Source organism: Apteryx rowi, unplaced genomic scaffold (assembly GCF_003343035.1).
Source record: "Apteryx rowi isolate R43461 unplaced genomic scaffold, aptRow1 scaffold_169, whole genome shotgun sequence".
Classification (NCBI taxonomy): domain Eukaryota; kingdom Metazoa; phylum Chordata; class Aves; order Apterygiformes; family Apterygidae; genus Apteryx; species Apteryx rowi.
This window is the reverse complement of record NW_020447963.1, coordinates 1215329-1228535: the sequence shown is the minus strand read 5'-3', so window position 1 is coordinate 1228535 and position 13207 is coordinate 1215329. Positions and strand designations below refer to the sequence as shown.

The following is a 13207-nucleotide window of genomic DNA, read 5'->3' as shown; positions in this document are numbered from 1 at the left end:
GTGTTTTGGCAATTAATCAGTAAAGTAAGTCTTTGAAATAGATCTGTTTCACTGCTTTGATAAATGACAGAAGTAGCAGAAGACTTTTTGTGTAAAGAAAAGCTAAGAAAGTTGTTTCTGCAGGCAATATATTTCTGAGTTGGCAATATTTTTAATAGATCGATTAAAAAATTATCATATGTATTTGCACTTGAAATCATGTGGAATAGTTTRTACTGTGCACATCATTCCATTTCTGCAAGCATTTTGTCATAACACTGCATAATGATTTGTCTTCTAATTTTTTATGTTTCCTAAGGAACCTTCTTTTAGCTTAGCATTAGTTTTTAAAGCTACGTTTTATTTCCCTGCAGCTTGAAAATAAGACATCCATCTGTAGACGGAAAGCTCCCAGTGTAACAGTAAAACTGTCATTAAATATGGATGAAGTTTGAGCCCTTAAGTGTGGTATCTTATGCTCTGAAAAACTGGAAAGTGAATAAAATTTTAATATTCCTAGCCATCAAAGTGGCCTGCAAAAGTTGTCTTATTTCAGATCGCATACATTTTCCCCGTAGATTATAGTCCGTGTTCCCAGGAACTAAGGAGAAGTTCCTTCAAAAGGCGTCTCATCTGTACTCTTGCTTTTAGATTGGGTATTTTGAAATTGCCTGTGCCTGACACCATAAAACTGGACTCTGTCATTCCTTCTGGCATAAAAATTAGAATTTTGAAAAAGTTTGGTATTTTGCTTCCAACTAAATCAGCCCTCCTTGCAGTTAAGTGTTTGACTGTGCCTCTTGGAAAGTACATACACCCACATATTCAGCTTCTAGACTGTAATGGGATAATTTGTAGACAGACCTTGGCAACTTTCCTATCTGCAATGGAAGTGACCTCATGTACTGAGACAAGGTCCAGTTTCCCTGGTTTAGTTTACAGAGGTTGGTGTAAGTTATCAATAAGCACTGATAAAGAGTATTTTCAGGCCGTGTGTTAGGAACTCAGGTCTCATTTCAGCAGACATAAGTAAGTTACATTTTTTAAATGCATCTATATACTCTTATGTCTGTGAAAAAATAGCTGTTCTTCTCCAAAAGTGTTATAAGTGTTAACGTCCTTGTCTGTCTTTCACAGCCTAAAGCCCACCAGTTTGTAGTGAAATCATTTAATACCCCAACAAAATGCAATCAATGCACATCTCTGATGGTTGGTTTAATAAGACAGGGCTGCACTTGTGAAGGTAAGTGAGAAAAGAAGAAATGGGAATTAAAGTTTTTCTAGATGCAAGTTGCACAGTAAATGTTGTGATGCAGTCGTGCCAGAGTCTTATGTTTAGAGTTTGCATAACAGAATGTATTCTCATGCTGCGGCTTTTTAACAGTGGAAGCCAAGCATTTTGAGTATCTTACATAACAGATTACCCAGTTCATTGGGGACACACTTATTTCAGTTGGTGGCAATAAGCTTAGTTTAGTTTGTTTTAAATTTAAAATAGCAATAAGGGGCAACAGTCAGTGGGTCAAGTGTGCTGACAGCTGTTTTGCTTTATGACTAAGGGCAAAATGCAAGACAGCTTTGTTATTCGGTACCAAATTTTCTGTCCTCCAGGACTGATTTATTCTAGGTTTGTATATGCACAGAATAACACAAATCATTTAGAGGAGCTTCCAGTGGCCTAGAAAAAATGATATGCAAATTATTCCAATGTGAGCTTTTCATCAGGCTCTTTCTTACCTGAATGAAACCAAACTATGTATCCATACAGCTCTGGAAATGGGAAAATCTGAAGTTAGATCAGTTCAAATCATGTGCTGCTGCTGTATGCAACCTTACCTTTCTGCCTTGGTGTAGCAAAGTTCAGTGGAACTATTCAGTTATTGGTCAACTGTGTGCACTTGAAAAAAAATAATAAAGAGCAGGCCATTTCCTATATGCCATCATCATTATCATAGCTTTTGCACTGCAGAAGAAATAATCATCAAGTTCTTTTGTTCCTACTCCTCCTTTCAAGTTTGTGGATTCTGCTGCCACGTGACCTGTGCAGACAAGGCCCCTGCGGTATGTCCAATCCCTCCCGAGCAGACTAAGGGCCCTTTGGGGATAGATCCACAGAAAGGCATAGGAACAGCATATGAAGGGCATGTCCGTGTAAGTATCAGGTAGCACTTCTGTTAAATTTGTTGTTTTCTGGACTTGGAATTTAACTCTGAATGTGGGAGGGCGGGGGGAAAGGTGTCAATTATACCTTAAAGTAACAGTTTGGAAACTAAGACCTAAATTTTCACGAAGCAGCTCCAGCATTTTCAAAAGTAATTCTCTCTCCCTCTCTGTCAGCCACTGTGTTTTGAGTTGGTCTTGAATAGACCTTCTCAAGATCAGATCATCTTCCAGGGCCAGTCAGTTTTTCTAGTAACACTAGTGCTGACAATGCTAGTGCTGCCGTTGTTTCTAATGCTGATGTTTGTTAAGAAATACTGAAAAGCTGTTATATGTAGTTTGGGCCAGGTGCCCACTGACAAGCTAGAGTTGGATTTCTTTCTTTTTATCAATATATCTTTGAATGAGTTTGTGAATTAAGAAGAGAGAATCTGTGGTGCTGTGAATTTTTTAAATAATACGTCATGGTATGTGTACAGCTGTATTTTATGTTTTTACTGCACATGTGCTATTGCTTATGTTGCTTGATGTTGTCACTGAACACAAACTTGTCAGTGTAGATGAGAGAATTGATATTTGCACTGTTTCATTTTTGATTGGACACAAGTTTAAAGAGAGTTGATCAGAATTTATTTTGCTAAAGGTACCAAAACCGGCTGGAGTAAAGAAGGGTTGGCAGAGAGCACTGGCAGTGATCTGTGATTTCAAACTCTTCCTGTATGATCTAGCAGAAGGAAAAGCATCCCAGCCCAGTGTGATAGTGAGTCAGGTTATTGACATGAGGTAAGCTGTTTGGCACTGAGTGGAAGCTTTCCAGAGGCATTAGGAGGTTTTTTTCTCCCTTCCCTTTTTGTACAATCGGTAAGCAAGCTTCAGGGCATGTATGAAACATTGTAATCTTTGTTCAGGACCTCTAACTTCTGCTAGAAAAAGCAGTATTCGAAGTTAGCCCGAACTTCACTTCTGTGTTCACATGCGGCAATTTTAACTTCATTATTACTTTTTGTGCCTAAGTGCATCTATCCAGCTGTGTAGAAGATATGGAATKAATAAAGAAGAAAAATACTTTATTTTGGGGTCAAATACAATTTTGAAAGACAGACAAAACTTTGTTACAGATAAAATATATACAATTTTTGATTCAGAAGGGCTGAATAGTTTGTTTCCAATGTCTTCTGTATTATTGAAAATCTGCTGAATTCCCTGGAGGTTTAGGATATTCAACATACCCAACTAAGACTAAAGCTCATCTCCGAACTTCTAGATTCATTTATCCAGGAAATTTCAACTGCTAGTTTATAGCTTCTAGTGAATGCTGATTTTTATGACTGAGTTGGGAGGGGTGATCTTGGTCTAGTCTGTTTTTTAAGTTTGCTTTCTAAGTTTTTAATTTAAACAGAAAAAAACAGGTTTTGAATAGATTTATCTTAGTGAACTTCCATCACGTTATATTACACTTGTAAGTTGTATCTGCAAACAAAGAGGAAAGTCAGGATTATTTTACAAATTAGATCTCAGTGCTTCTTATGTCCTTAGCAAAACAAGGCTGTTGTTACTATGAAAAGTCTGTATGTTTGTTTTTAACTTACATTTCACTCTCTAACTCTATTTAAATGATGTTTGTGGTCTCCATAAGGGATGAAGAATTCTCAGTGAGTTCCGTCTTGGCCTCAGATGTCATCCATGCAAATCGAAAAGATATTCCCTGTATTTTTAGAGTAAGTATGCATATCTTGAACCTGGTAACAGGTTCAACATTTCCCAGTGCGATTGACAGTGTGCATTCATTGACTGTCTGCTAGTATTTTCTCTCCTTTGCAAGCTCTGGTCATGTGGTATCCATGGCTGCAGCAGTGCATAAAGTTCTGTACATACCTCATTTTCATGGTAAAAATAGTGGTGGTACCTTTAGACAACCTCCAACCTCCCCTTTACGTGGATTTTATTTTCTAACCTTCACAATAGGATATATTTTTCTCAACTTCATGTTAGTCATCTGTGTTCTTCTGTTCATGACCTTATACACTTTCATTTTCTAAAGTTCAGTCTTCTGCTTATCAGCTTAATTTGTTGTATTATTCCTCAAGCCTTTATTGTGTGTATTTTATTTGTATATAGGCATTGGATCTTTTAAAAACTCCCATTCATCAGGTAGTTAGTATAGGAATCTAGTACAAAAATATTCAATAAAAATTTATGTCAAAGACCTGCTATCAGAATTTTGTTGTCTTTTGTTGTCTTGGCTTTTTCTAATATTTTCTAATATTATTCTAATTTTTCTAATATTATTCTTCTTTTTACTAGATATTTCATTGAAGCCTTGACCTCACTGAAATATCCTTGGTGTTGATCTTACTAATTTCACCATCATTTCTTTATTATACCATTGTGTTTCACTCCTTGTTTCTCACTACTTTTCCACCATTCATCATTCTGCATGTTAAAAGGAGGCAAACTTGGAAAGGGGCTTTCACAATAATCTGTAGCAGCTGCACTAAATGCATGAAAAGGGTCATAGATCATTCTTCCATAAATACTGTTCCCATTTCATTAAATTATTAACAAGAATTATTGGTCTTTAAAAATGCAGAATATTTTGTAAGAAAAGCTTTTCATTAAAAAATTGCTGTGAAGAACAGATGCCTAGTAAATTCAGGGTGGAGATTATAGCGTAAATACAAATGAAATTGAAGTTTTCTCAGTATTTTGCTGAGTTAGCACAGTCTATAGTATTTTCTGCTGTGGATTCTTGATTATGTTAGAGTTTTTCTATTAATTAAGGATAAATTTTTGCATTCTTAGTACTGACAGCTAATTAAAACAGCATTTATGGGCATCTGATAGCCTCATACCAGTGATCATGATGAAATTTTTTATCACTTATGACTTAAAGTATGTATTTAAAAATTTTCCAGGTCACAGCTTCCCAGCTCTCTGCATCCAGTAATAAGTGTTCAATCCTGATTCTAGCAGACGGTGAGAATGAAAAAAGCAAGTGGGTAGGAGTGCTGAATGAATTGCATAGGATCTTGAAGAAGAACAAACTCAAAGACCGCTCAGTCTATGTTCCAAAAGAGGCTTATGATAGCACCTTACCCCTCATCAAAACAACTCAGTCAGCCACAATCATAGGTATGAAATGAGTAAGAAGAATTCTCTTGGAAGAACTTCTTATCTGAGATTCTAATTTTGCCTGAACAAAGCAGACTAACCTAGTTGATTCATGATGGCCTCTTCAACGGGTATGCTGAAAGCATGCTTTTTTAGCAAAAAACAAATGACATTAAATGACATTGAACAAATAATGTGTAGTGGTTTTTATCCCATATTTATGGGCTTATGACAGAAATGTTGTTCTCTACACTGTGCCTCTGCCAGATCTGTAAGAATATTCTCCCTACACACATGCCTATAATTATCAATCATTTTTGACTGACAACTGGATATGACTCTTCTGGTATTCTGTAAACATAATTTCTTAACTGGGCAAAATTAGCACTATAGACTAGATTTAAATCACTGGCTTTACAAAAACCTACTTCTGGGTCCAGAGATAAAATTTGAGAGCAGAGAACCAATTCAGTCATTTTAAATGCTACTGTACACATTTTGTTATACTCAGATTATTTAAATGTGATGTTATAGCTGTTTACTGCAAAGCCAGTGGTATACTTGAGTGCTCTGAATGGTTTGTTAAAATAAAGTTTCTTGGTGTTATTTCTACAAATGTGAGAAATGGAAAAAGACTTTTCTTTAAGATATTTGGGAGGTTATCAATGTTATTTCTGTTACATGAATGTATTTGGTTTGACTTTATATTTGTTTAGTTCAAGATATTAAAAACCTGTCTCTATTCATCAGAATTGTCGCTTGTGTTGAAGTACTTCTAAAGAAAGATAACCTTTTTTTTTTTCCTTTAATATCATAGACCATGAAAGAATAGCTCTGGGCAATGAAGAAGGGTTATTTGTTGTGCACGTCACCAAAGACGGTAAGAAATTAAGAACTGGTAATAATTATCCTAATATTAAATAATCAGAAAGTGATTTTGTAAGCTTTGTTCTCATTCCGTATCCTCTGTAAACTGAGAAAAATGAAACCAGTATAAAAGGTTATCAGCTGGAAAGCCCCATGAAGAGCTGAAAACCAAGCTGTTCTGCGTGCTTTCTGTTTTGTGTATCATTTCCAGTAACAGCGATCCAGCATCTGGAATGTAGCTGAAGATTTTGTTTGCTTTTTTGAAGCAGGGTCAATCCAGAATTCAGACCAGGCTGCTAAGGGCTTTGTCCAGTCAAGTCTTGAAAACCTCCAAAGATAGAGATGCCAGAACCTCTCTGGGCAGCCTGTTCTAATATTTAATTAGTCTCGCAGTGAAACATTTTCTTCTTTATATCTAGGTGGAACCTCTCCTTTTTCAATTCACGATTGTTGTCTCTTATTCTCCTGCTGTGCACCTCGGTAGGGAGTGCAGCTCCATCTTCTCCGTAACCTCATCCTTGGTATTGAAATGAAAGCTTACTCTCAGTAAAGTTAAGAGACATAACAACAGATGCCAAAGCTATTTCAAAAAGCAATGTGTTTAATTGTAGGGTTTTTTTCATTATTCAGTAATTTTTTGTCTTTGAAATGAATACTGAAATAATATTGCAGTTTTATTGCATAGAATCTGCTCCTCCCTTTTTCTGATGGGGAAACGCCAAAGGTCTGTCCAGCATCACCCCATCTAATACTATTAACAAACAAATTTTGACTCTGCATTCTTTAATACCACAAGGAAGCAATAAAGGGAATTTGGGGGGTTTGCGTGATAGCTTAGTCCTTTGCAAATACATATTTTTAAATCAATTTACACTTTAACATTATTTACTTGGATTTGGGGTTTTGTTTTGTTTTGTTTTTAGAGATTATTCGTGTTGGTGACAATAAGAAGGTTCATCAAATTGAGCTTATCCCAAATGAACAGCTCGTTGCAGTGATCTCAGGACGAAACCGTCATGTGCGACTTTTCCCTATGGCTGCCCTGGATGGAAGGGAGACTGAGTTTTATAAGTTGGCAGAAACAAAAGGCTGCCAGTCTATAGTTTCTGGACATGTGCGCCATGGAGCCCTTACTTGCCTATGTGTAGCTATGAAAAGGCAGGTCCTCTGTTACGAACTGAATCAGAGTAAGACACGTCACAAAAAGATCAAGGAGATCCAAGTCCAGGGGAATGTCCAGTGGATGTCAGTCTTCAGTGAGCGTCTCTGTGTGGGCTACCAGTCAGGTTTCTTAAAATATCCCCTTCATGGAGAAGGTAGCCCATATAGTCTGCTCCATCCGGATGACCACACACTATCATTTATCTCACAGCAGCCAACTGATGCCATCTGTGCAGTCGAAATCTCAAGTAAAGAATACCTGCTGTGTTTTAGCAGCGTAGGGGTTTACGTTGACTGCCAGGGCCGAAGATCTAGACAACAAGAATTGATGTGGCCCGCAACTCCATCTTCTTGCTGTAAGTTGTTCTCTGTGTGTACTTGCTATCATACATTGAAATGACCACCGCTTGTATTAGTCTCCCCATTTGATGTGACATTCCATGTGATGTGAAGTTCAAGCAAAATTACCTGACAGATAAATGAATTCTCTCAACTTCTGTCAGCATCTTAAAATCTAGTCAGAGGGTTTAGCCCTGGTCTCGCTGATGCTAGTTTTGACAGCTCTGTAACTGACCTATACTACTTTAACTTAAAGAAGAGTCAAGGGTCAGGATTTCAGACTTGGTTACTTGATATCAAATGCTTAAACACATGACCTGATGTCTAAATCGGCTAGAGGTCCTCAGGTCCTACAGAGGCTAAAGGGATCTTTATGCATTCAATACCACTAAAACTAGACTGGTGCCATTCAAAGCCTTAAAATCTGACTGTACTTTAGGTTGGCATTGTGATTCAAACTTTCCTGATGTTCAGAGTCATCAGGATCTGGAATATGACTTGTCTTTCCCTAATGATATTTATTCTTGTTCACTGTTCTTTTTTCGCCCCCTTTTTTCCTTACTTATACATTCTCTCTTCCTCAACTTTTTTTGTGTCTACTCTTTTCTCATTTATCTCCTCTCTTTTTTTGTTCTTTTTTTAAGTCAGTTTTAAGTTTTCCCTCTCTTACCTCTCTTTTCCATCCTGCCTCTCCCCTCTCCAAATAAAAGATGATGAAGAGTGGCAGGGAGTATCAAAAATATATTGATTTTCAAAATAGTCTACCTTCTTACTTCACTGTGACAGCAATACAGTCAAACTGTGGAAGAGAGGACTTGTGTGAGTGAAGCCCCTTCTGAATGTGGAAGGAGCAACTTTTACAGGCTCTCTCTTCTGTTTTTTCAACCAAGAGTGTGATTATTACAGTGTCAGGACTTGGAGAATGAATGGATCAAAATAAAAGATTGTGTGCTAGATAGATTGAAGACCAGGTATTTTCACACGTAGGCCATCTATACTGATCATTGCCATCTGTGAAAGGTTTTTGATTGCCTTAGTGAAGTGGCTTGATGTTATCATTCCACTTCTGAATAGATACATACTTTATAGCAGAGCTGTCACAAATTTGATGCTTTTGTTAGTCTTGATAGGCAGCCTTGTTGCAGATATGGAAATACAAAATTCTCCTTCAGAAGTGTCCCAGTGGAACAAACTCCATGCTGGGGAGATGTGTTAGATGAGTAGCACAGGATTCCCTTTACAGTCTGGAAAATAAGGGAAGAAAATATGAAGTCTGTCTTGACTGTGTCATGGCACTTGGTTCCAACTGAGGTTTTTTTAGTACACAGTCCAAAACTAGGAGCTGAGTTTGTTCAAATGACAGTTATTAAATAACGATATATTTTTCTATCACATCATTTGCAAAATATAAACTCTTGGAAATAGGGCTTTTAGAGAAAAAGAATTTTTGAACAGCATCAGTGTTTGGTAGAATAAATTCTAATCCCTTATGGTTCAAAAAGTAGTTAGTTTTTTTGGGTTCTACAGATTTAAAAGGAAAATCATATGGAGGTTTTAGGTTTTTTGTTGGTGGTGCTTTGCCTTCAGAATAAATTTTATTGTAATATTTTGAGTTAAAACACATTTTGCAAACAAAAGTTGTTGCTGGGTTGTGTTTTTTAATCAATACAGTTAAATGCACATAAGAAATTGTATATTATGAGCCTTGTCTAAAAGCACATAACAATATACCTAATCCTTCCTTGTCAGGTTACAATGCACCATACCTCTCTGTGTACAGTGAAAATGCAGTTGATATCTTTGACGTCAACTCCATGGAGTGGATTCAGACTATTCCACTAAAAAAGGTAACTTGCTGTTGATATCAAGCAGTTAAAGAATACGACTTTACGTCAGTATGGCTTTGCTACAGTCAGACAGGGTTTTTTAAGCACATTTGAAGTCATCAATAAAGCTGCTTGTTTAAACATACTTGAACTAAAAGAAGAGCTACTGCAAGGAAAACCAATGCTTTTTTTTTTTTTTTTTTTGGAATATAAGATACGAAGTGTGTGTTTTGAGCATAATTTCAATATTGTAGATGAAARGTAAATCTGGAACATGTGAGTATTTTAGACTCACTGATATTATTGTAGAGAGTAGTTTCTCAGTATTCATTGCATATGGTTTCATTGAGACTGATTGTATCTCTGTTGTTGCCAAAAGATGATGGATGCTAAGATATTAAAAAATGCCTTCAAAAATCTGTCTTCTGCTGCTTGAGAACATTGTAAACAGGTAGGATTAAAATATTTTTGGTTCAACCAGCACAAATATTAAAGCCAAAGTGATGTCAGGTTTGTGTCACTGAAAAGGAAGTTCTTGAAAACCACCGCTTCCATGGTATTTAGGAAGTATTTGCTCAGCTGTATTCAAAAAAAAATTTTTTTCATAATTTAGGCCTATTTCAGCTTTGTATTTGTGTTAACATAATTCTTTTCATTGGCATTCTAATGACACAGAAGTACAAGAAGTCTTCTCTGTCGTCTTGTGTTAGTTGGTCAGTCTCTGTGCCTATCAGTTTCCTGCGTGTCAGATGCAGAAAGGATATTGTGCCACCATCTGGCAATGCTGTAAGGATAAATCATGCAAAGACTGAGGTGCTCAGCTATTAAACCACCTTAAGGAGACAAAAAGTATCTGGCCTTAGTTCTAAGAACACCAGTACACAGTTAAGTAATAAACTGTGTCTTAACAATGAAGCTTTAAAAGCTAGTAAAGAATTTAATCTTTCTGATGTCAAAATTTTGAGTTATTAAGCAGTTGGAGCATTTTTTCCTACATATCAGATTGTGATTTAGTACTTTGCTTAATGTTTGACTCAAGACACTACCCATGTAATGAATGGGTAGTCATTCATTACATTTATTACCACATTCAACAAGCAAGAACTGCTAATTGTAAGAGACTCAAAGATGGCAATTTATTATGAAGGGTTTGTTTCTAGCACAATTTGCAGACTGGCTGGAGTGTGAAATGGTTGTTTCCTGCAGAAATTTGAAATCACAAAAATTAGTATGTTGTAACAATCTGTATATACGTTATCAAGGTGCAAAGCATAACTGTAAGATGATACTAACACCAAATGAAAGCACAGCTTAGTGCTCTGTGCATCTAACAGACAAAATTGAATTGTTACATGAAGTAGACTTCTTATGGAATTTATTTATTTAAATGCTGGGAGGAGTAAGTATTAATCCTCTCTCCTTAAATAACTGGAATTTTAGGCAGTTCTGTGTGTACAGATGATTAAATCAGAAGTTTAAATTTAAAATTTGAAATTGTCTTTGCCTCTGCATTCTGGCTTTAATGACTCACCATTACTCTTCTTGAGAGCAGTCGTGGGTCGCATTGCTTCCTCCAGCCTCCAATTCTGTTCTGGAGTAGGCTTCGCACTGCCGAGTTTCCCTGGCTGCTTCCTGGTCGGCTCTGTCTCAGTGCTCCTTTCATGAAGTCTATAATGCTCCTGCTATCTTTCAGAATGAGCTGCACTATCTATATCGAGAGAGAGATGTAGCATGAATTATTTTTAAAAGAATGATTTATGTTGTTTCAGGTACGACCCTTGAATACAGAAGGATCACTAAACCTTTTAGGACTGGAGACGATTAGATTAATATATTTCAAAAACAAAATGGCAGGTAAGTAAAAAAGGAGCTGATTTTCATTATGCAAACTTTTGTTTAGAAAGAGCATTTCCATTTGGGCCAGATCTGTGCATTGCAGAATGAGGTCTCTCAAACATGCATGTGCTTGTTAATGGGGGTAAAGCCAAGCTTATAGATTCCACCGTGATTGCAATGATACGGATGTCACTAAGCAGCAAGTCTGAACTTTTTTTCCTTTTGAACATTTAATGAAGATTTTAAAAAGACGGGAAAAGAAAAAGCAAATGACTAGTAACTCCCCCCCCCCCATTTTGGGATCAGCTGTCAGAATGCCATCTAAAAATGCTGGTAAAATTTAAGGCTTTATAGTGATCTTGGCAGTGCTGGATTAAAATTGGTGTTATACTTGACCTAAACAAACCTTTCCCAAGGGTCAGAAAGCAATACAATGGTATATTTTCATAAGTTGGTATCGGGGCCATGTGTGATTGTGAGCCCAAGTGTTAGCTACAGAATTCTAACTATTTGTTGTGAGTTTCTCTCTCTCTTTTTTTTTTTTTTTTTTGAGCACATTTTGCAAGCATGCTCCTGAGTATAATTTAAAAAAAAAAAGAACCCAAATAGAATTTTTAGGTGGAGAGGGGGTGTGTTTTGTTTTCATTATTATTTTAAAAAAACCTCTCTTGATGCCTTTTAAAGAATGTTTTGTTTTAACAATGAAAAGCTATAATTTTTTTAATAACTATGCTGAAGTCACTGCTCTGCTGTGGAAACTAATGCTCCAGAAAGATATACGGCTGTTGATAGTGTTTCAGTGCCTAATTAARTTGTCTGCTCACAAATTAGTACAAAATGGATGACAGTGGTGGAGAGGAGCAATAGGGTGGAAGTATGTATAAAGAGTTTTCAAGTCTAAATAAAGACTGAACATTAAAAGTAGAGCAGAAGAGAAAAGAAGTTGGAGAACATAGGATCAGAAGTGAGTAAGGCTGATGTTGTGCTGTGGATACACCTCACTGACTTTCAGAGAAGTCTGCCAAGCAATAATGTATTCTGTAGGTGTATTTCTTTAAAATTTTGCAAGTTTTTTTGCTTAAACTGCTTAACTAGTAGATCCCATGCTTCATGAACTCTCCAGTTTATCTTAAGCAAAGAAGGAGATTTCAGCTGTGTACAAAATCTGTGTTGGCAGCTAGCAGTATGTGCTGGATGAGTTCAAACTTATTAAGTGTAACTTTAGTCTCCATATGTACAAAACAAGAGAAAGCAGTTACGGTATTCATTGAAAGTAAGATTCATATTTTATGATTGTCACTGCTATAGATTTCATCTCTTTATTAAAAATGCCCTGGCAAGACCTGCTTATGTGGAAAAAATCTTCCCTTTTCCCACAGTTGCAGCAAAATATAGGAGTTTGAATACTTCAAAAGGAATAGTCTTTGGAGCAGGAATGAATGAAAAAGAACCTTGCATTGAGTTTCGAGACAGTTGGCAGAACAAGGCTGTCCTCATGGGTTTCAGCAAGAACTGCCAGAGAAAGTTTGAGAGAGGACTAAGGTCCTCTGTTGCCCACCTAAATGTTTCCAGGCTCTTGGTTCTTCACTGTGAGATTGTGCAATGACACCTTGTAGGTTTGTTCATGTATGAACCTAGATTTTATGCCATCAAAAAATTTCAAGGACTTTTTCCTTGGAAAAAGAGGATAAAGGTCTTGTTTGAAAGAATCAATCCATGGTATTTTGAGAATATAGTTTTGGCATCTTGTGTGTGAAGAGGAGTAAAGTCTATTGCTGTACTATAGAGTACATAATGATTAAAAAAAGCCCATAACTCAAGAAGTGTTTATTTATCTTTGGTGACAAACAGATGGTGTCTACAACTGGCAAGAGCAGAGAGAGAAAGTGTCTTTGAATTCAAATTCCATGATAACCTCTGCTATCTCT

General features: G+C 36.5%; 1 protein-coding gene across 4 annotated transcripts in view; it reads left to right on the top strand.

The window, feature by feature from the left end:
* Nucleotides 1-13207, top strand: part of CDC42BPA (CDC42 binding protein kinase alpha) — a 193056-nt gene that overhangs the window by 158422 nt on the left and 21427 nt on the right. For all 4 annotated transcript variants that reach the window (XM_026060426.1, XM_026060425.1, XM_026060428.1 and 1 more), the window contains 9 exons: nucleotides 1117-1222; nucleotides 1994-2130; nucleotides 2783-2922; nucleotides 3776-3857; nucleotides 5055-5271; nucleotides 6068-6130; nucleotides 7041-7634; nucleotides 9367-9464; nucleotides 11213-11297. In XM_026060426.1, coding sequence (XP_025916211.1) covers nucleotides 1117-1222; nucleotides 1994-2130; nucleotides 2783-2922; nucleotides 3776-3857; nucleotides 5055-5271; nucleotides 6068-6130; nucleotides 7041-7634; nucleotides 9367-9464; nucleotides 11213-11297 — 1522 coding nt within the window. The remainder of the gene's footprint in view (nucleotides 1-1116; nucleotides 1223-1993; nucleotides 2131-2782; nucleotides 2923-3775; nucleotides 3858-5054; nucleotides 5272-6067; nucleotides 6131-7040; nucleotides 7635-9366; nucleotides 9465-11212; nucleotides 11298-13207) is intronic.